This window comes from Rhynchophorus ferrugineus, unplaced genomic scaffold, assembly GCF_030347505.1.
Source record: "Rhynchophorus ferrugineus isolate W39M unplaced genomic scaffold, kcgeb_rfMv2 rfM10, whole genome shotgun sequence".
NCBI lineage: Eukaryota > Metazoa > Arthropoda > Insecta > Coleoptera > Curculionidae > Rhynchophorus > Rhynchophorus ferrugineus.
Genome location: NW_027472589.1, coordinates 23460026 through 23484136, shown reverse-complemented (window position 1 = coordinate 23484136; position 24111 = coordinate 23460026). Strand labels below are relative to the sequence as shown.

General features: G+C 33.7%; 2 protein-coding genes across 2 annotated transcripts in view; one reads left to right on the top strand and one right to left on the bottom strand.

Annotated features, from left to right (window-relative positions):
• Positions 1–58: 58 nt before the first annotated feature.
• LOC143203533 (uncharacterized) lies at positions 59–15313 on the top strand. Its single transcript, XM_076415725.1, has 2 exons — positions 59–189; positions 14845–15313. Exon 2 carries the CDS (start codon positions 14884–14886, stop codon positions 15220–15222), a length of 339 nt encoding a protein of 112 aa, XP_076271840.1. The 5' UTR covers positions 59–189; positions 14845–14883; the 3' UTR covers positions 15223–15313.
• Positions 208–24111, bottom strand: part of LOC143203522 (WD repeat-containing protein 47) — a 254652-nt gene continuing 230748 nt past the window's right edge. Inside the window, exons 10-14 of the mRNA XM_076415703.1 lie at positions 19289–19479; positions 6347–6524; positions 6090–6282; positions 2553–2882; positions 208–779 (exon numbers count right to left, since the gene is read on the bottom strand). Coding sequence (XP_076271818.1) covers positions 634–779; positions 2553–2882; positions 6090–6282; positions 6347–6524; positions 19289–19479 — 1038 coding nt within the window. The 3' untranslated portion in view covers positions 208–633. The remainder of the gene's footprint in view (positions 780–2552; positions 2883–6089; positions 6283–6346; positions 6525–19288; positions 19480–24111) is intronic.

The window sequence follows — 24111 nt, the reverse complement described above, 5'->3', positions numbered from 1 at the left end:
ATTTGATTAAAAATAAGCCTTCTATGATGTTCTTGTATATGGTGGTACAGTCCTTTATAAATAATCCAATGTATTTTTTTTCCTATCTTTTTAACATGTTATTTAGTGATGTATGTTTTGTGTTCAGTATACTTTATTGAAAATGAACTATGATGGTGTGAAAAAAAGAAAGAGAGGAAAATAGGTACAGTAAGTAATAAAACATCCTTACTTTATATGTATATTTATTTAATAATTAATATTACAAACTTTCATAACCGATTTTAAATATTTTAATTTAGATAAATTGCTAATAAACTGTGGATAATGACTAACAACACAACATTCAGTGGCTGGTCAGTAATATGATCTTTTTTTCCATTTTTTTTTCAATATCTTTATACACTGCTCAAAATAAAAACAATAAAAAATACATTAAATATATGAATATGTACATTATTACAATTTATTCGTTATATAAATAAGTTTTCTTGTCTAGAGCGAGACTTTCCATCCGCCTGTATGTTAATGAAAATAAACATCCTGTAAATACTATACAGGGTTATTTTGTTAATGTTGATGTTATAAAAAAATGACAGATTTTTATGTATTGGTTAGTTCAGACTTGGGGCGATGGTTGTGTTCGTGGGGCGGTTATATGGGCGGTAGGGCCCACAGGGTGGCTGTTTTATCGGCGGACGTAGATAAGAAGGAGAATTCGCTTGGATGCCAGCGTCCAGATATGATTTTGTCGTTGTGTTGGGCAACTACGACGCTGGGCAACGGCAATGTCAGGTCTCCTAGAACAATAATATAGATTTATGTTAGATATGTTGTAACATTTATTATTTATCTTTGTATATTAATTTCTTGACGATAATATGATAAAAATTATTTACGTCTTAAAATTTTTTAACATTAGGATTGCATCTTTTAACTGTAGAAGCAACAGGTATCATCTATATACAGTTATTTTATTACTTTTTGATTTTGATCTTTACATAGCTTTTTTGGAAAAGTATTTCTATATAGTTTTTTTTATATTGAAATCCAACGAAAAAGGAACTTTAAGCTTGTTTTAGGTTTTAAGTTGACTTTTATATTTGAGAAGTTGCTTGCTTATAATGTGGTACTAATTGCAGTACTAATAGAAAACTGCTTAAAAATAATATAATAATTACAGAAAGTATTAATTATAGGAAAGCAACATATGACAATAAACATAAACAGACTCAAGCCGAGTACTGACTCAAGAGCTCAAGTACTTATGGGCAGAAGTAAATAAATGGAAAAAAATAGATAATATAAAATTATATTGGTTCAAAAATAAATAGCTTATAAATGACAAAAAAATATAAATATAGAGAGTATAAATCTTTTAGAAATATATGCCAAAAGTTAAAAAGAAAGACAAAATTACAAGTACAGAAATAGCATAATATATAAAGATACAATCAACAGTGGTGTTAGACACCGAACTAACCGAATTTTTAGGATCATCTGTAGAAAATGAGTACCTATATACAAATAAGAATGGTATGTTTCAGCAGATATTTAAATAAGTAAACTAAATAAAGTAAGTAGTAAGTAAATTAAAAAAAGTAACTAACTTAATTCTAAAGTGGCTTTCAATATTCTTTATACTGTCCTGTTTAATTTTCCATTTTCATATTTTCTTGGATTTTTTTTTTCATCATATTACTTTCTTTATTAATCTCATATTTCTCTATACGTTGATGTAATTGTTTATTAATTCTTTACTCTCTTGACTTATTTGAGTTTTGGGTTTATTATTTGTGCTTTTTCTTGATTTTCTGTTAAAATCATTACTTGGCCATTGATTTCATTTTCATTTTTATTTTCTTTGTCATGTTAATTCATTTGACTTCTTTATTAGCATAGTTATTTCGGTCATTCTTTGTTATTGCCCTCTTTGTTCTTTCTTATTTCCTCTATTAAAACTATATCATGAACACTGTGCACTGATTTCTTGATCATCTACATACAATAATATAATAATAATTCACCAATGTAACATAAATATCCGATAGTTGATAACATCATTATTAAAAGAAACAAATTATCATTCTTATAACTTTTGGGTTAACATTTTAAGCGACAATTTCTCCGTCTTACAGGATATAAAAGATATTTTCCATTTTAAGCAATGTACACATAGTATAGTGCAGAGAAAAATCCGGTTTCATACTTTCTACCATTAAACTGTGACATTTTATTAATCGGAAAAGGACTTCCATATACGTTGTTCGATCTTGAATGTCTTGAATGAATGGCTCGTCTTTCCGTTAAGGATCTTCATTAATCACAAAGTACATTATTTTACTTAGTTTGGAAAGGGAAAACTTACTTGTAACACATCAACTAATTGATTTAAACATCAAGATCTCAATTAAATGGGTGATTTTACTCATTACTGTAATGAAAATAGATTCTCTTATATTTCGGATGACTCTATTTTACTTATTGCTGTAGTTTTAATAAACGTAATAGCAGTTTGAAGTGAATTAGATAAAGTTTGAAATATTTCAATGCGTTTTAATCGTAAAACTTACCTTGTAAATCAGTCAACACCAATTTGTTATCGTAGCCACCGCTGAGAAGATAGTATGCCGATGGTGAGAATCGAATACTCCGTATATCAGCCGAGTGTGGCTTGAAACATTGCACATTACGTCCACCGCGGATATCATACAATACGCAGGAGGAATCCTCGTGGCCCGATACCAACAGACGACCGCTGGGATCCACGCATAAACTGGCAACGGGGGATCCCATGCGGGTACCTGGCTGGGTTACCGGCGTCACCATGTTAACACACCCTCTGGTACGTAGGTCCCAGAAGCGGACAGATTTGTCATGAGAGCCACTAACAAACATTGCACCTAGAAATATTAAAAATATTGTTGGTTAATTATTTCTTAGATTTATTTTAAATTAATCAGACACGATCAAATACTTTTAGCTGAATCATTTGGTACGTTTTTATTTAAATTGTGCTTATATTACTAGTTATGTTGTAAAATATCATTGATTTTTTGATCAACATTTTGATTTAAGAATTTTTTCCTATATTTGAGTTCTCGATATCTGAGTAGGTCATGATGATTCACTGTAATTATTTTGTTATGTTTTTGGGACTAGAAACTTTATTATCTCAATAACCCATGATGATTGATTATTATTATAGGTCTTTGATGATATTTTCATGATGTGTTGCCAGTTTTTTGTTTTAAGACATTTTTGCTGGTAAACACTCAATATTAATAATTAGTCTACAGAGTTTTCCAACATCTTAGATAGTTTTTGTTAGATTACCAACAAGGCTTTAAAGATATTATGTTCTTAATAAAGAAGTCATATGAAATTATGATTCAGACAATTGTAGAATAAATTGTAAACATTAGTATTTTATGTTATTAATTACATAGTTTTAAAAAATCTAATGTTTTGGGTTTTAAGGGCTATATATATATATATATATATATATATATATGTATATGTGTGTGTGTGTGTGTGTGTATATTAATTAGAAGGCATCTTGATATTGTATAATATTAAATAATGTATTAGATGTTTTACAATTTCAATACTTTAGATGCTATTCAGATGTTGCCATAAATGCAGCCCCCCAGGCATAACTTATCCTCTGGAGCCTGGAGTAAAATATTTTATTCATGATATATTTCTTGATTGAATTTTGTTATTCATCCATTTTCAAAATATATATATATATATATATATATATATATATTACATAGGTGCCCCTAAATTTGTTATATCGTTTTTAGTAAAGTAACTCGATTAATTGAATTGTGTTATTTTATTAAATACATAATCGGTGGCAACTTGAATGGCACTACATAGGATAGTTGGATGATTCATAATTGGTTAAGTGACTATTTAATAGAATCCATTATTGTTCATTATGAAATACCACATAAGCGAAAAAGTAATATAATTTTTAAAATTGTATTTTATTCAATTTGTCCCAAAACAGATCTTTGAATGAGATATAAAAATGATAAAGCAAATTCTGAATCTATGCGTTGTGTGCTTTATATTTTGTTTTGGCAATTAAAAGATATGACATCTTGTTAAATTATCATCGTTAATCATCAAATTAATCAAATTTTAAATATTAGATAATTTTAGAAATCTGAATAACGAAGATTTTTTTGACCTAACAGTTCCTTGTTTAAATCTTTTTCTTATAGGTTTTTAAAACTTAATAATATTTTCGGTATTTTTTTGCCCATATTATTGGATATTAAGATAATAACTAAATACTGAATCTTTTTTATATTGCTATTAAGTTGATGCTTCCAATTTTTTTATAATGTTTTGTTCTTCTGTTTCCTTATATTTTCCTTCGCCTGTTATCATTTGTTTTTGTTTATTATATACTGTTTCTGTTTATTACCTTCAAATAAAAAATAAAATCTATTTCGTTTATATCTAATCTATCTATAAACAAACATAAGTAAGTAGACTATCTTGTTTATGCTATTCTTCTGCTTTTTTTGTCATAGTTTTTTTCGTCGTAGACCATAGTTAAATAGTAAAATAGAGAGTTTAGAGAGTTCAATATTTGAGATATGTTTTATATCACTATGCTGAGATATAATGTGAAGAGAAACTTATATTGATATAACGACTTCACTTTTTGAACATCTTAGAGAGTTTTTGTTAGATTACTAAGAAGGCTTTAAAGATATTATCTTCTTAATAAAGAAATCATATGAAATTATGATTCAGACAATTGTAGAATAAATTGTAAACATTAGTATTTTATGTTATTAATTACATAGTTATATTTTGTTTTGACAATTAAAAGATATGACATCTTGTTAAATTATCATCGTTAATCATCAAATTAATCAAATTTTAAATATTAGATAATTTTAGAAATCTGAATAACGAAGATTTTTTTGACCTAACAGTTCCTTGTTTAAATCTTTTTCTTATAGGTTTTTAAAACTTAATAATATTTTCGGTATTTTTTTGCCCTTATTATTGGATATTAAGATAATATCTAATTACTGAATCTTTTTTATATTGGTATTAAGTTGATGGTTTCAATTTTTTATAATGTTTTGTTCTTCTGTTTCCTTATATTTTCCTTCGCCTGTTATCATTTGTTTTTGTTTATTATATACTGTCTCCGTTTATTACCTTCAAATAAAACATAAAAATCTATTTCGTTTATATCTAATCTATCTATAAACAAACATAAGTAAGTAGACTATCTTGTTTATGCTATTCCTCTGTTTTTTTTGTCATAGTTTTCTTCGTCGTAGACCATAGTTAAATAGTAAAAGAGAGAGTTTAGGGAGTTCAATATTTGAGATATGTTTTATATCACTATGCTGAGATATAATGTGAATAGGAACTTATATTGATATAACGACTTCACTTTTTGGATAATATCTTGATTCATTGGCTGCAATAAAGGTAGCAAAAACATGGCTTGGGTCTTCCGATATCTTTGTTTAAGTTTTTGTTCAGTTGAGAGGCCTGTACTACTAACAAGTAAAATTATTTTTAAGATAAGTGGAACTTTTTTGCTTCGGGGATCCTGAACTGTGGAATTAGTAGAGATTCTACTGTACAGCTTATTAAGTTATTATACTTTTACCACTTCCTCAACTACAACCGTAACAGTGTCCAACTCTCAGAGCCATACCGAAGAATTGGCAAGATAAGTCGGGATTTCAGCTTTCATAGTCATATTTCCGGTCTTCCACAAGCACAATCTTAGAGATACAAAATCCCCTGAAGCTTGGCCGATTCGACTTATTACTTCAGCAGTAAATACCACTTCGTTATCCTGGATTACTGATCCCAAGTACTCGCACTAGCTCCAACTGGATCCCGTTGGTCTTTTCTTAATTTATTCTCAAATCACATGTATCTGTGATGCGAACTATATCATGAAGAATGCTCGACGCATCGATATCAGATAGATTAAGAAGTTTGCAGCATCATAATGACATCATTCATTTCATTTATATGACGAATGATATTTTAAATCACGTTGTGCTATTGATGACCAAATTTAGTAAATTACGGAACAGTAAAGACCACCTTACCTCCCCATGTATACAAAGACAATATGTGACCGGTGTGTCCGCTCAAAGCTTGGAAAGGAGTACCAGTAGCGCAATCTGTAACGTAGATCTTACAGTCGCCAGCGCCGCCGCTGATCAACAAACTGGATTTGTTGGTGGTGTCCTCCAAGAAGCACAAGTCCCTGACCGTGCCGTCGTGCATGCTCAGCTCGATCTAAAACAACAAGAACACCATCTATAGAACCGTAACCGCACCAGCGACGGTTCCAGCGGCTTACTTCTTCCCCTTCAAGGTTCGATGTGTCGGCGTTGAAGCGCATCAGCTTGACAGTCTTGTCGTTGGATCCGGTGGCCATCAGGTCGCCAACCGGTGACCAGGCCAGACAGTAGATGGAGCCCTTGTGATGTTTGGTGCGTTTGAACAGTACCATGGGTTGGTACGTCTGATGATCTTCCCTAAAAAATAAGGTCATAGAATTATAATGATGATTGAGGTAATGATATTTTGGTAATTTTAAAGTATTCTTGTAATCTTAAATTTAGTTCTGGTACATTCATGTTACGCCATAATCTTATAAGCAACTTTAATGTATCACAGCTTCCATCAACTGCCACCTATCAATAGACTACTGGGGCATTTTGAGCAAGATGCGAGCTACCTTCAGAATTTTAACAAAAAAAAACGAAAAAAGTGATTTTCGTGTGCTGACTATGTATTATTTCTGTGTCTAAAAAATATGTCGACACACAAGTGATGTTCAGGCCGCTGAAACGATATCACACCATCGTAGAAAGAAAGTGATCGACGGGTATCCCATTTTGCATGAATATTTGTATAAGAACGACATTTGTGTCTGACCATTTTAAAGGAGTTTTATATCATACTGGAATCAAAGACAATGACAAAGCAGATTATCTGGCAAGAAGAACAAATGGGTTCTTATCGAAAAACTTAATTTTCTGAATCAGAAACTTGAAATCCTTTGCTACTCCCAGCTTTAGGCAACTGGATCGGCTTGGATGGGGTCTGATGGATAACAATAGACTATGAGAGGTGAAGAGAAAACTATATCAGGATGCTAACACTGTTAATATTAGCAGATGCAAACTGTTTATATTTTCACGTCTTTGTTTTGGCCACTGTTGGTTGACCCTTGAATATCTCCTGAAGAGGGAGCCTCCACTATCATGCAACGAGTGGGGTTAGGCATGTATTGATTGAGTGATATATGTACCGTTTACAGATTTTTTAAAATTTAATTACATCTTACATTAGATATGCTTAGTAACAAGTCAAATGAAAAGTCCCCGGCCTACCATAGTAAAATAAATTTTTTTGGCAAAATTAGTTTTTATTATTCACCATAAGTCCCTTCAAGGGTGACGCACTGATTATAGCGTCCCTCCAGTTTTTCGATGCTATTTTTGTAGTACGATTTGTCCTTCGGTTCAAAATAGGCCTCAGTTTCGGCGATCATCTCTTCATTCGACGAAAATTTCTTCCCAGCGAGCATTCTTTTGAGATCTGAGAACAGGAAATAGTCACTGGGGGCCAGATCTGGAGAATACGGTGGACGAGGAAGCAATTCGAAGCCCAATTCATGGATTTTCGCCATCGTTTTCACTGACTTGTGATACGGTGCATTGTCTTGGTGAAGTAGCACTGTCTTTTTTTTCAAATTCGGCCGTTTTTCGGTGATTTCGTCCTTCAAACGGACCAATAACGCTATGTAATAGTCGCTGTTGATGGTCCTTCCTTTTTCAAGGTACTCAATGAAAATTATTCCCTGTGCATCCCAAAATACAGACGCCATAGCCTTGCCAGCAGACTGTTGCGTTTTCCCCCGCATTGGAGCGGGTTCATCATGTGCAGTCCACTCGGATGACTGTCGACTGGATTTCGGAGTGAAACGATGGAGCCACGTTTCATCCGTTGTCATATACTGACGCAAAAACTCGGGTTTATAACGCTTGATCATCTTCAAACACTGCTCCGAATCATCAACTCGTCGTTGTGTTTGGTCAAAAGTGAGCTCGCGCGGCACCCACTTTGCACTTAGCTTCCTGATACCCAAATATTCGTGAATGATATGATGTACACGTTTAGTTGATATCTTTAGAATGTCTGTTATTTCATTCAATTTCAATTTACGGTCATTGAAAATCATTTTGTGGATTTATTTAATGTTTTCATCGGTACCAACCACTTCTGAGCGTCCACTGCGTTCACCGTGTTCGGTGCTTATTTCACCACGTTTAGACTTAGAATACCAATCCCTGATGTTTGATTTTCCTGGGGCAGTGTCCAGAAACTCAGCATCAAACCAAGTTTTTGGTTCAATTGTGTTTTTCCCTTCAAAAAGCAATATTTTATCAACGCGCGAAATTCCTTTTTATCAATTTTTTCACAATAACAAAAGTTGCTTCACTCAATATGTTATAATTCACAAACCAATGATCCGAGAGCTGTCAAATTTATACATGCATCTTTTGAGGGTTGGGGCTAACAAAAAACCATATGGATATAATTCACCTGTTACAATCTTAATTTACAAATTAATTTATTACTACTATTCTGTTGTACTTGCATTAATGGATAAGTTTGGCGATTTATACATCAGTATGTATTTCCTAAATATAAATAAAACCAAATTACTTAAGTTAAGGTTAAGAATACACTTTTACACTATACAAGTTCGAGTGGTTTGGTTCGCTTCAATCAGTTCCTTCCTACGTGTTGTCCAGTAGCTGTATTGATTTCACATTGCTGTGATTTAGCACCTAATTTTTGTTTAAGGCGAAATTTTGGATAACTTCTTATATCCACTTGATTTCAAGGTCATCGTGCAGCTCTTCGTTGGTTACGTGGCGATAAGCTTTGATAATTAATTGTAGAATTTTTTTTGACATCGTTTAGTGCAACCCCATATGACTTTATGATTGACTGGTAAACCAATCTGTATTATTTTAGGTCAAGTTGAGAGTATCTGCTCTGCTTTTTGTCTAACATGATGTTTCTAATTTAATCTACCATAGAGAAGTGCGCCGATAAATATTGTTTTGCCTGCATCATTTCTGGTTCTGTGCCATTTTCTTCTAGTTATCGTCTTTCTGTTACCAACTCCCTAATTTCAAGGTGGTAATTTACTCCATATTATGATTTTACTTGTGATCTTGAAACGGCTTCTTTTGCAGCGGACCAGATTTCTTCAAATATATTTCGAGTTTGCAAGATCCCAGTCAATTTGTTAGTAAGATTAGGATTCTTTTTCTTATTTTAGAATTGTCACGCTTAGTGTTAACGATACTGGTTGTGATTAGATCATAGTTTGCACAAGTTTTCGATTTTTATTTGATTTGGCAAGATGCCTTTCGAAATGTAAAAATCCAGTAGGTTCGCGTCCTGAATTATAATTACAATTTGTTGTAAATTTGTACAATTGCTTTAAGTAAGTAATGTCCTCTTCGAAGTGTTTTTAGTCATGAACCCCGAACTGTGTGTTTAATAATATTTGAGTTAGGCGACCATTCAACTTAGGAAAAACGACAGAACAGTGTCTTCAGTTAAAACATTCTGCACATGCATTTCTAAGTCATATTTTTAACTATATATTATTTAACTTTTTACCTTAATACATACCTTGCCACGATACATAAATATATTCAGTTAAGAAGAAGATCATGTAGAGAAATACTAGGTTTTTACAGGAAAAAAAATGTCTATCACTTAAAATAGTCATTGACTTATCAAACTGCCCGTTATAGTGTTCATCATAAATTCCTTTCAGTGTTATTCCCCCCATGAGACGGGAATTATGGACCGATAGCTCTTGGTTTTCAGTCATGGTACTAGGCGTTCTGACACGACATTTTAACTTTCTAATCAAATACTGAACTCGTATAATTCCGTAATCGCCTTATTCGCCCGATTTGACTCTGTCGGAGTTCTGGTTATTCCCTAAACTCAAAAAGCTGCTTCGGGAATATCGTTTTGACTAGTTGAAAATATTAAGATGTGGAGGGGAAAATGATTTTATTTTATGTTTAAGAATAGCTCCGTAATTTTTCCTTGAAGGTTTCAACGTACCAATTGTCGTCATCGTTGTAAAAGTCCAATTAGTTTACACAAGATGACGCTAGATAGCTGATATGCACACCAAAAATGTTTTGATATTCACCAAAATATTTGACAATTTTCGGAATGCAAAAAGAAAATACATTTTATTTTACATATTTATTTGAAAAAGGTGAAGACGAAAGCTAGGCCAGCCCTAAAATGTAAATAACGTTTATTGTTCTGATTCTATAACAGTCAAAAATGCAGTTTTATTATTTTATTTTATTTATTTAGGATTTGTAACTTCAGAACTATTGTGTTATTTAGTAAAATGTATTTAGTTAAATACTAAAATAGTTTTACACATTTTGCTACAAATATAAGGTGGCGTTTTGATTGCCATTGTTATGTGACGTTTAGTTCAGTTTCGCTTTAACCATTGTGTTGTGTAGATGTCTAAATTGTATTATGGATAAATATACACAAGAACGAGCAAAAACAGTGACAATATTTATTGAAGACAATCGTTCCATTATTGTCACTCAGCGGAAATTGCGTCAATGGTAGCGAAACTTTTTCCTCACGTTGAAGAAGGTATAAATAAAAGTAAACTGTACACACAATATATATATATATATATATATATATATATAGACATTTATTATCCAATGTCTGTACCACAAAATATTTTCTTTCCAGATGTCTATGATATGGAAATTTAAACTAACCAATCTAGATATTTTGTTGCGTTGCGAAGCTTTTCACCAGAGACATATATCGAGTTGCCTCTCCATTACTCTATGAATATAACATAGAAATAGACCAGGCGGACCAAATAATTGTAATTATTAAAGACGAATAATTTAGTTCTTAAACACGATTTTATTAATAACAAATTTGACATAATTTAATAAAATTAATACTTCAATTTTCAACATTACAAACAATCACATCATTTATGCTATGTTATGCTTATGTTCTTTTAACATGAATTTCTTATTTTTCCTAATAAACGAGACTTGAATGATGGTCTCTGGTAACTGGACGGTACGGATGAAACATTCCTTATGGCCTTACCCTGGTCCAAAATATCCATTTCTATTGTTTCAGTCACCAGTTCTTCGCCTACATCACATTTGTTCAAAGCCTCTGCACACGCTTTTCTAGAATACCTTATGTTCTGGTATATTACTGGTTCTTCTTGTATGGTTCTTAACCGATTACTATATTTTAGCACCACGCAATGATTTCCTCGATTTCTTAATTCAACACAACTACACTTGAAACTTACGCAATATTTTTCATCAAGGGCGAACATTTCTATATCGGTCAGTTACTCGATTAAATATAAATAGTTCAGGAGATAATTCTCGACCTAGAATAGAACTTAAAGTGTGATCGACACTCGCATTTATACCAATTTTGAGGCATCAGGTAGACCATAATAAAGAATCATAAATGAATACCGCATTTTTAAAGATTGCTCGATGCCTCAGGTAATTTTTCAATAACGTATTATTTTATTATCTTTTTAAATATTATATTTGAAATGTAATAATATTTTATTACTTTATATATATACCGACTATTATAAATTACCGACTGAACAAACTCATAGGCTTTTTAGGGCCTGTGCAAAATGGCGAGGGATTGAAAACTAGGAAGCAATAAAAAATTGTCCGCTAAGTATAAATATTTATTTGACGAGGTTTTGCAACCAACCAATTTCAAATTCAAATCAAATGTAGTTATGAAAATGTTTACATAAAGAACGCGATTTAAGTTATTTAAATGTAAATAACACACTAAACAACAGGGATAATTATTGTTTTTTCAGTTAAATGAAAAATAATGTGCAATTTTAAACTGCTTTTAATGGCGTTCTTTTCCTTTCTTTCAATTCATTCCAAAGCTTTGTTAAAACTTATAGCACACGCGTCAGTCACTATATTTCTAGCTTCAATTGGAATATCCGAATCGTCTGTACTGTCCATAATCGCCTTCCTTGTTATCATTCGTCTGGATATCTCCATTTCGTAAACTATTATCAGCTATCAGCAATGTTTTGTTGGCCATTTTCAACACCCAAGAACGTACTGACAAGGATATCCTCATTCGATCGTAATTGTTCTCCAATTATACTTAAGAGGACATCGTCATGTTCATCATTAGTACAAAAGAGATTGATCCAACATTTTTGAATAGTTTCTTCATTAAGAACATTCCAAGCCACACGCAAATTTAAAACAGCTTCTCTGTTCAAAGTAAGTTTTTAAGATTCTTTGATAGGATACAAATAGAAACTTTCGATAATATAGTTTGTGCCCGGACAAAAATTGCAGTGTTTATTCTAAGAAACTTCTATATGGCGTTAAAAATAAAACAAAATGAATGATAGATATATATATATATATATATATTGGCCTATTACATGTATGGAGCTAGTTCTATTGCATTCAGTAGTGACCTTAACCGTTCGTTCAATGACCGGGTACCCGGGTACCAATATAGACAGATGTGCAAGACATTAGTGTAGTGAATAATTTTTTTTCTGTGTAAACTGGCTATATGGCATATGAAATAGCTGTAGGGACCCAGTTTATAGTCCTCATAGAAATAACAATAGCGGAATGTCAAGCCAATCGATATTTAGGTACCTGAGATGTCCCTTTCCCCTTCTCATGTCGTACGAAAAGAAACAATCATGTTCAGTTGAAATTACAAGGGTAGTGAACAGACTATAAAATATACACTGAAAGTGAAAAGAAAATATACAAAATTAATATTAATTATTAATGTTATTAATATATTAAAATATAATATAATAATAATATATTAATAAAAGAATTGTATTTAAATACAATGGCTGATTCATCGAGTTTTTAGACGGTAAGGAGAAATTTAATTGTTTTATTTTCAAGTAAATTATTTATTTTATGTTTTCAATATTAAAAAAATAGTAATAAATAAATTTTAAATTGTTTACAATACAGTCACCCGGTCTCAGAGTAATAAGAATTTGGAGAAAACATTCGAAGCAGAAGAATCTGATGATGACTGCGTGTTACAAAAATTACAAACTATATTGTCTATTATCAATTTAAAAGTCAAATTAACTAAATACTAAATAACTAAATGGGCAGTCTCTGAAGTGTGTATAAACCCGTCGTTCATATACATTAATCTTAGTGGGTACCTGGATATTGAACGGGCGGGGTTTCAAGTTTGATAGTTGTTAATAACTTTTATTAATTAATTGATTGTTAAAAAATTTGACGAAAAATGGGTGTCAAATTACTTCAAGTTTAGGGATCCAGACGGCCATAAAAAAAATTTAAGGAAAAGTTAATATATTTTACCTGCAGATTTGAAATGGATACCCGGGTACCCGGTCATTGACCGCACGGTCAAAAAAAAACTATTAAAGTTTCATAATATTCTACTAATGTGTGACACTACTCTTGTTATTTTCAAAACAATAGACTTCTGGCAAAATGGAAAAAAAATCATGTTTTAATTTGACACTGTTTCTTGATGGGAAAAATACCTTTCAAGCGAAGCAATGACTTGAAAAGTGTTATGAGGACTCCGCTCCATCAGAAATACCAATAAAACGTTGCTGTAGGACGCAGTAGACGTCCAAATGAAATCCACAAACTCGTTTTGAATGGTCGAAAAGTGAAGTTGCCCGAGTTAGGTAACATCGTTGCATCGTAATTGCATGAGCATTTGACTATGAAAAACCTCAGTTCAAAGTAGGTGTCGCGTTTGTTCACTGTTAACCAAAAACAAGAACGTATTGATGATTCTGAGCAGTGTTTCGCCATGTTTATACGTAACTAACCGGAATTTTTGCGTCGATATGTGACAATGGTTGAAACATGGATCCATCACTTCACACCGGAACCAAAACGATCGTCATCTGAGTGGACAGCAACTGGTGGCAGGCGTACTTTGAGGTAAAAGTTAAATAATTCTACAAAAGTGGTATTGAAATGTTAGAAGGGCGCTGGAACGGTTGTGTGGCTCTTGATGGCGATTACTTTGGTGAATAAAGCTAATTTCGAACAAAAAAAACTGCATTTTCTTATATATATATATATATATATATATATATATATATATATATAATGCCACAAAATAATGTTGTGGTATTTAATTGTAAATATATACGGAAGGACTAGCTCAGAAAACATTTGTTAGATGCCTCAGCTTACAAGTTGTTAAAGTTGTCGCAGACTTGTTACTATTCCTATACAAAATATATATTTTTTATTTCTTTAACTTTTTCTTCATTAATAATTAAATGGGATTATTTGAAGGTATTAAATGTTTTTGCCTCAAATAAATAACAATTATATTAAATACATTCTTGAAATATTCTCAGAAATATGCAAAAAATGTAAAAAATTACTAGAAATATTTGACATTGAAATGGGAGTTAGTTAATAAATAAAAATAAATTTTTATGTAGTTAGATGTTGTCCTGTCTAAACACTAAGAAGTCTATGAAGCAAATATGTGGGTAATTTAGACCAAAATAAATGAATAAATAAATCTTCTATTGAAAAAGTACTCGAAACAAAAACTAAACATAAAAATGTCCATTTGATTAATGATGTAAGTTCTAATAGAGGTGTGAGTGTAGTTTGAGTGTTTGGTAGTAGTTTGTAGTTACAGTAGCTTTGGTTTGAGTCTAATCTGGACAATATCTTCCAGGCTAACTAAATTTTTCTCCAATAAGTAAACATTATTGAAATGTTTGCCATTGAAATAAAATGCTGTTCTGCTAGAAGTGCCAAGAGTGCATGTATTGAAATAAAAAATCCAAGAAATGATTGGGTGGAATTACAAGCTATTAGTGGATCAAAACCCGTACACAAAGACCCAATATTATGCGAGAAAACCGAAGAAGTATACGTAGGTCTTTTGAACAAATGTGATGGAGGTCCAGCGATAGTAACGGAAATAATAGAAATGGATACTTTGGACCAGGGTAAAAACATACCGAATTCTTCACCATCCACTTGTCGAAAGCCATCAATGACGTTCCATTTAGCAGGAAAAATAAAAACTTTATGTAAAAGAAACTCATAAGTAAATGAAGGAGTATATTATATTAATGATTGTTTATAATTTTAAAAATTGACAAATAATAGAGCAATAACAAGTATGTTATTAATAAAATAATTTTTAAGATATTAGTTGTTTTTGTCGCGATATACCTCTAAAATAATCTATAACCAATATATTTGTTACATTACACAGATATTTCATACATCACAGTCTCCTTGCAATAAGGACATAGACTATGTCGTGGGCTGGATTAGTTCTATTCTATTTACACCTGAATGTATTCCGCAATTTTTATATTTTATTTAAAATTCGAAATACGTATTTATGTGCGAAAACAAAGCATATATTTTGCCTATCTCTGGCTATAGTCAGTATCTGTTATAATCTAGAGATATTATACTTTATAAAAAATATTTTTCACAAAAAAATTGAACCGACTTAAAACAAAAATTAAATAAGGAACTCACTGAAATTTAAAAAATAATCAAACTGAAAATTTTAACACACCAAAAAAGCGGTTTAAAACAAAATATGTACATAATAATCATAATAATAACTAAATAAAAATAATCAAAAACCTGCCAGTTTGGCAAGAATTTTTGCATTGCATGGCCTAAATTTTTCGGTCCCTGAGGAAACAGGAACGAAAAAGTGTTACGAAGATTGGTTCAAGTGAATGCTTCGAAAAACAATGATATCCAAGCAATAAATGAAACAGTACTTGAAACATTTGTCGACGACACAGCTATCATGGTAAAAGAGAGACCAATAAAGTCTGCCTAAACCTGTGGAAAAAATACAAATGGCAGTCACCAATATCTGATAAAAATCTAATTATATCATTTGAAGAATGCCCGATTCCTCAAGCCGAATCAACTAAATACCTCGGCTTCCATCACAATGCTAAGATGAACTGTTGCAGCGACCTGGAGGTATGTCGAATTTTACATCGTGGAATAACTGTCTACAAAATACCCAGAAATATAATCCCAGATGTTGAACACGGGCAGCGTGACTATGAAATGATAACCATTATCTAGCAAACCCGAGACGTCTATCTGGGATGTTATGGAAGGGTACTTTCGATCATTCACTATCCGACGAGTGTTGATTTCAGCCACCATCGACTGCCCAAGTTTCGTTATCAAGTAAACCCAATGCCGCTTCCTTTTATCACTATTCCATATTTTTTATATCACACCAATAAAAAACGGTCCCATCATGTAACCATAACCGTTTCATTTCGACTTACTTACGTTAAGCGAACGAACGAAAATTACGTTAAGCAAAAATCAGAAGAGATCAGATTCAAAATCAAGCAATTGTTAGTCGGAAAACACTCCCAACTTGACCTAAAATCAAAGAGACTGATGAGCCAATTTGAACCTATGGAGCGCAAATATGGAGTTGCACTAAAGCATCAAATCACCGTCAATCAAACAGGTCAATCGAAAAGTCCCCGGCCTACCATAGTAAAACACATTTTTTTGGCAAAATTAGTTTTTTTATTCAACATAATTCCCTCATTATAGCTCATTATAGCTATTAACACATTATAGCGACCCTCCAACTTTTCGATACCATTTTTGAAGTACAATTTGTCCTTTGCTTCAAACTAGGCCTCAGTTTCAGAGAACACCTCTTCGATAAAAAATTCTTCACAGCGAGCACTCTTTTGAGATCTGAAAACAGGAAATAGTCGCTGGATGCCAGATCTGGAGAATACGGTGGATGAGGAAGCAATTCGAAGCCATCGTTTTCACTGACTTGTGACACGGTGCATTGTCTTGGTGAAGCAGCACTTCTTTTTTCTTCAAATGGGGCCGTTTTTCGGCGATTTCGTCATTCAAACGGTCCAATAACGCTATGTAATAGTCGTTGTTGATGGTCCTTCCCTTTTCAAGGTATTCAATGAAAAATTATTCCATGCGCATCCCAAAATACACACGCCATAACTTTGCGAGCCGACTGTTGTGTTTTCCCACGCTTTGGAGAGGATTCATCGTGTGCAGTCCACTTGGATGATTGTCGATTGGACATCGGAGGGAAATGATGGAGCCATGTTTCATCTATTGTCACATATCGACGCAAAAACTCGGGTTTATTACGCTTGATCATCTTCAAACACTGCTCCGAATCATCAACTCGTCGTTGTTTTGCGTCCAAAGTTGATGTACTCATTCAGTTGATATCTTTAGAGTGTCTGCTATTGCATTCAATTTCAATTTACGGTCATTCAAAATCATGTTGTGGATTTTTAAAATGTTTTCGTCGGTGACAACCTCTTATGGGCATCTACTGCGTTCACTGTCTTCGGTGCTCATTTCACCACATCTAAATTTAGCATACCAATAATTGATGGTTGATTTTTCTGGGGAAACTCGGCATCAAGCCAAGTGTTTGCTTCAACTGTATTTTTTCCCTTCAAAAAGCAATATTTTATCAACACGCGAAATTCCGTTTTATCCATTTTTTTTCGCGATAACAAAAGGTACTTCGCTCAAAATGCTATAATTCACAAACTAATGATCCGACAGCTGTCAAATTTATACACGGATATTTTGAGGGTTAGGGCTACCCAAAAAACATATGGATTTAATTCTAGTAGCGCCATCTATGTGTCAGGTCGGGGACTTTTCAATTGACCTGTTAGTAATCTAACTATAATGCTTATCGCTACGTAACCAACGAAGCACTGTACGATGATCCCGAAACCAAATGGATTTACGAAGTGATCCAAGATTTCGACTTAAAACATAAAATAAGGTTACTAAATCACATAAACGTGGAGCAATACAGCTACTGGACAACACGTAGGAAATCAGAAGATTAACACGAACTATTTCCATTCCGAATGAGGTATCGTCAAAACATGATTTTTGAACGCTTCAATAGCTTCTTCAGGCAATGAAAATAGTTGACCACGCAGTTTATTCTTCACGGATGGGTACAAAAAGAAGTTATTGGGTGCCAACTCAGGGCTGTAGCGCGGATGACCTATCAATTCGATGTTTTGAGTACTCAAATAATCTCTTGTTTGAGTCGATGTCTGAGAGCTCGCATTGTCATGATGAAGAACAATCCGACGTCTCTTGTTTATTTTAATTATTTCACCGAAGACTTCTGGCAAACAAGTGGTTGTGTACCAATCAGAATATACTGTTCTACGGTCCTCTAGATACACTGTTGCAATATGACCAGTTTTCCCGAAGAAACAGGCCACCATTTTCTTTGAAGTGTTTCGTGCGCGAACAACTTTTGTTGGATTTAGTTCATATTGGAACACCCATACAGTCGACTGCTGCTTACTTTCGGTCTCATACCAATATATCCATGATTCGTCACCTGTCACGATTTTATAAACGTATTTAGAAGCACCGCGATTGAATTTCTTAAGCATTTCTTTGCACTAATCGACACGAGCCTTTTTTTACGTGATTGTCAAATTTTGTGGGATCCAACGCGAACATTACTTTCACAGAGGTAAGTGTTCGTGTAAAATCAATCTCACAATAGGTGATATAACGATCTTGCTTAATCATTTCGCACACAGCATCGATGTTTTCTGGTACATCAGCAGATTTTGGACAACCTTCACGAAACTCGTCGGACAGCGAACTATGACCACGATTGAATTCACTAAACCAGCGATACACGGTGGTTTTTGATGGAGCTTCATAGCCAAAAGTCAAATTAAGTTGATTGATGCACTCTTGTTGTGATAATACACGTCGAAAATCCAATTCCTTTTTTTGCCGAAGCGAAACATTCAACTAAATATAAAATAAACAAATAGCATCCGTGCGACTTTACGATGGAACCGCCAGGTGGACTCATATGACAACAGTGTTGCGAATTCCCGAAATATAAATAGTGACCCTCGTATAGCGTATAAGTGTTACTCTTTAACTATAACATAAGCAGTTTAGTTTTATTTTAATTTGGAAAGTACTTACTGAGAACAGCACTAACAACTTGTATTAAGCATATCTAATGTAAGATATAATTATTAAAACAATAAAAATCCTCGTAGAAACCATGGATAGATAACCAAGAAACAAAAATAACAGTAAATAACAGGACCTACCTCAGATCTGTGAGTTTTGGATAAGCGCAAATCCGCAGGGTCTTTGAGTTCGATCCGACAGCGTAGAGCTGACCGTTGGGATGAAACTCCGCGCATCGCACCGCTTGTACATCTTCCAAACTAGTGACCGCCACGAACTTGGGCTTGGGAGCACCACCCGCATCATTGTCTCCGTCCGAGTTGGTGCGAACCTGAAAAAATGAATCCTTCATTGATAAAAATACATCAAAATCGATAATAACTATTTCATTAACTGTAGCGACCTTGAGTCATGTCGAATTTTACATCGTGGAATAACGGTCAACAAAGTACCCGGAAATATAATCCCAGATGTTGAACACGGGCGGGGCGCCAGCAGTGCCAACTAGAACCCGATAACGAATAGCTGGCAACCCCGAGACGTTTATCTGGGATGTTATTGAAGGGTATATCCATTCATTCAATACTCGACTATCGTTTGGTTTAAACGTGCCACCATCGATTGCCCAAGCCTGGTCTCCAGGTAACACCGTCCATCCGTTTTATCTATTTTGTATATTTCACATTTTTTATATAGCCAATAAATAACGGTCACAAAATGTAAACACCACTGTTTGATTTCGTTTTACCTCCATTCACCGAGCCATATCAATCTACCCTAAATAATCAATAAAAAAACTAGTGAAATCGTGTGTACGTAACGTATGGACAAATAGAGGAACATTCTCAAAATATTTGCTTAAATACCAAGTATTTAAAATTAATACTAACGTAACCATATGCGTGTTAAAAACTGTTTAATTAGCTTTCACTAGAACAGATAGAAATCTTGCAATTTTCGTTTATTTTCTTTCTTGTACAGTATGATTAAACATTAGATCGGCGAGAAACTACGATGGTACTACATACAATCTCTTTTTGAAATAGCTTCAGTATGTCGAGTGCATTTCATTTACGTAGTATTCGATATTATGTAGGATAATTCTATTTGAGTAAATCTTCAGGTAGTTGTTGTTTCTTTCATAACAAAATAAACTTCAAATTTAACCTGAACGTGTTCTAATGCTTTGTACTCGGAAGTTACCATATATGGGTGCTATAGCTATGTTATTAAGGGGTTATTCTAATAGGGAGATTAAAAAAAAGCTACCAAGCTTAACCTTTTAAGATATAGCCCAAAGAAAACATTCAAAATTTAAATTGTTTTCGGTGATATAACTGCTACAATCCGTCGTTGTTTTTGGTCAGAAGTGAGCTCGCGCGACACCTACTACTTTACAAATATTCGTGAATAATATGATGTATACGTTCAGTTGATATCTTTAGAGTGTCTGCTATTTCATTCAATTTACGGTCATTCAAAATAATTTTGTGGATTTTTTAAATGTTTTCGTCGGTAACAAACTCTTTTGGGCATCCACTGCGTTCACCGTCTTCGGTGCTCATTTCACCACGTCTAAACTTAGCATACCAATTCCTGATGGTTGATTTTCCTGGGGCAGTGTCCTGAAACCTTCTATCAACAAGCGAAATTCGTTTTTATCTATTTTTTTAAACAAAATAACAAAAATTGCTTCACTCAAAATGCTATAATTCACAAACTAATGATCCGACAGGTATCAAATTTATACACGCATCTTTTAAGTTTTAGGGCTAACTAAAAAACATATGGAGTTAATTCTAGTAGCGCCATCTATGTGTCAGGCCGGCGACTTTTCAATTGACCTGTTAATCTCTGAATTCATTAATATAGACTTTTGCACCTAAACATATACATGCTGGAAGTCACACGATTGAAATTGCAACTTTTATAGTAGTGTATTTTTAAAGAAATCTTCATTCTCATTTTATTCCCTTCAGATTGAAATGGAATAAAATTTCAGTCAGTTAGCAAACAGGGTAGAATAGAAGAAAAGTCCCAAAACAAGTTAAAGGAAAACCAAAATAAGTAATTCGTTCTTAATAATTATAACATGGAACGCAAATGGGCTAAATCAGCGAGTCCGAGAACTAGAACTATTTCTGAGAACAAATAACGTAGATATAACTGTCATATTGGACTCTCATTATTAGTTTTGAGCGGGTATGACATTTGGGATTAATGTACAAAATCAACAAATTGCTACCGCGGAATTACTGTCGACTACTGGAATCATATCTTTTCGAAAGAGAATTTAGAGCCTCACATGACGGGGCACTGTCAACACTCAAGTCTATTTCGGCTGGAGATTCACAGGGTAGTGTCTTGGGGCCACTCCTATATCTGCTTTATACTGCTGATATTCCAACAATAAAAGAAACAGTACTTGGAACACTTGCCGACGACTCAGTTCATGGTAAAAGATATATCTTTGTCTAAGGCTGTAGAAAAAGGACAAGTAGCGGTCGACGAGATCTACAAATGAAATAGAGGCTGGAAAATACAGCTTAATAGTTCCAAATATGTCCAAGTTAATTTTGCGTTGCGGCGAAATGACAAAAACTTAATTGCATCACTTGACTGGTGCCAGATTCCCCCAAGCAGAATCAACTAAAGACCTCAGAATACATCTTGATGGTAGGTTAAATTGGAGACATCTTGGTAGACAAAAAACAGAGCAGATTAGACTCAAACTGAAGCAACTGAACTGGTTAGTTGGCAGATACTCTCAACTTGATCTAAAATCAAAGAGATTGATTTATAAGTCAATCGTAAAGCGAATTTGGACCTATGGGGTGCAAATATGAGGTTGTACTAAGACATGAAACCAACTAGTAATCCGGGGAATCTAAAACAAAGTTCGACGATTAATTATCAATACTTCTCGCTAAGTAAACAAAGAAGAGCTCCACAATGATCCTGAAGTCAAAGCCAAGCAACATAGCTACTGGGTAACACGCAGGAAATCAGGAGATTGAAGCGAACCAAACAACACGAACTTGCTTAGTGTATAAGTGTGTTGTTAACTTTAGCTTAAGTAGATTAGTTTTATATTAATTTATGAAATACATACTGATGTATTAATCCCGTACTCGTCTTGCTTTAGTATTAATGCTAATACAATACAACAGTGATAATAAATTAATTTTTAAATTAAGATTGTACTAAACATATCTGTAAAATGTAATTATTTTGAAAAATATTTTACTAGAAATATAAAATGTGTGTAACATTATGAAGAATCTTTTGACTGGATTTAAATTGTACTAATATTTCTCAATAAATACACATTCAATACTTCCTAGTCTTAATTACAATTTAACAATTCTACGTAATCGAAAATAGTAGATCTAATCATATTGGACGAATCTTCACTAAAGATTACCAAGAACAATAACAATAGATCCCAATCGATCGAAAACCGAATAGTGTACCTGCGAATTCGCGGCGACAAATCTAGGCCAGCGCCTTACGTAACTTCCGAAGTATTCTCAGCGCTAATTGCAACGCTCTCCACGGTACGAAGTACCATTATTTGTCAGACCGATAGTAGACGACGAGGATGTGAGATAGCGCGGACGGGATTTTCGCAATTGCTCGCGGTGAAACTGTTCCTCCGATCAATTGGCTCCGGCAAAGTCGTTTTCTTTTTTGTTCCTGTCCAAGATGGAGATAACCGACGATGACTAAGTACCGAAAGTAAACGTTCGCCAGCCGGACAATCTGATCGGGTTTTTGAATCATTTTAACGCGGTGTGAATGGGACAGTTTGCACAATGTTGTTTTCGTTTTAAAATCTACGATTCTATTTATCAATATTCGCATCAATTTATAATTATTAACTTAACACTTCAACGGCCGAAAAGTCCTCGGCCTGACACATAGATGGCGCTACTAGAATTAAATCCAAATGTTTTTTAGTTAGCCCTAGCCCTCAAAAGATGCGTGTATAAATTTGACAGCTGTCGGATCATTAGTTTGTGAATTATAGCATTTTGAGTGAAGCAAGTTTTGTTATTGTGAAAAAAAAATGGATAAAAAGGAATTGCGCGTGTCGATAAAATATTGCTTATTGAAGGGAAAAAATACAGTTGAAACAAAAACTTGGCTTGATGCCGAGTTTCCGGACACTGTCCTAGGAAATTTAAACATCAAGGATTGGTATGCTAAATTTAGACGTGGTGAAATGAGCATCGAAGACGGTGAACGCAGTGGATGCACAGAAGAGGTTGTTACCGACAAAAACATTTAAAAAATTCACAAAATGATAAAATGATTCACGAATAATTGGGTATGAGAAAGTCATGTGCAAAGTGGGTGACGCGCGAGCTCATATTTGATCAAAAACAATGATGAGTTGATGATTCGGAGCAGTGTTTAAAGATGATCAAGCGTAATAAACCCGAGTTTTTTGCGTCGATATGTGACATGGATGAAATATGACTCCATTTCATTCCATAGTCCAATCGACAGTCATCCGAATGGACTGCACACGATTAACCGGCCCCAAAGCGTGGGAAAACGCAACATTCCGCTGGCAAGGTTATGGCGTCTGTATTTTGGGATGCGCATGGAATAATTTTCATTGACTACCTTGAAAAAGGCAGGACCATTAACAGGGACTATTACATAGCTTTATTGGACCGTTTGAAGGAAATCGTCGAAAAACGGCCGCATTTGAAGAAAAACAAAGTTCTGCTTCACCAAGACAATGCACCGTGTCAAAAATCCATGAATTGGGTTTCGAATTGCTTCCTCATCCACCGTATTCTCCAGATCTGGCCCCCAGCGACTGTTCTCAGATCTCAAAAGACTGCTCGCTGGGAAGAAATTTTCGTCGAATGAAGAGGTGATCGCCGAAACTGCGGCCTATTTTGAAGCAAAGGACAAATCGTACTACACAATTGGTATCTCGAAAAGTTGG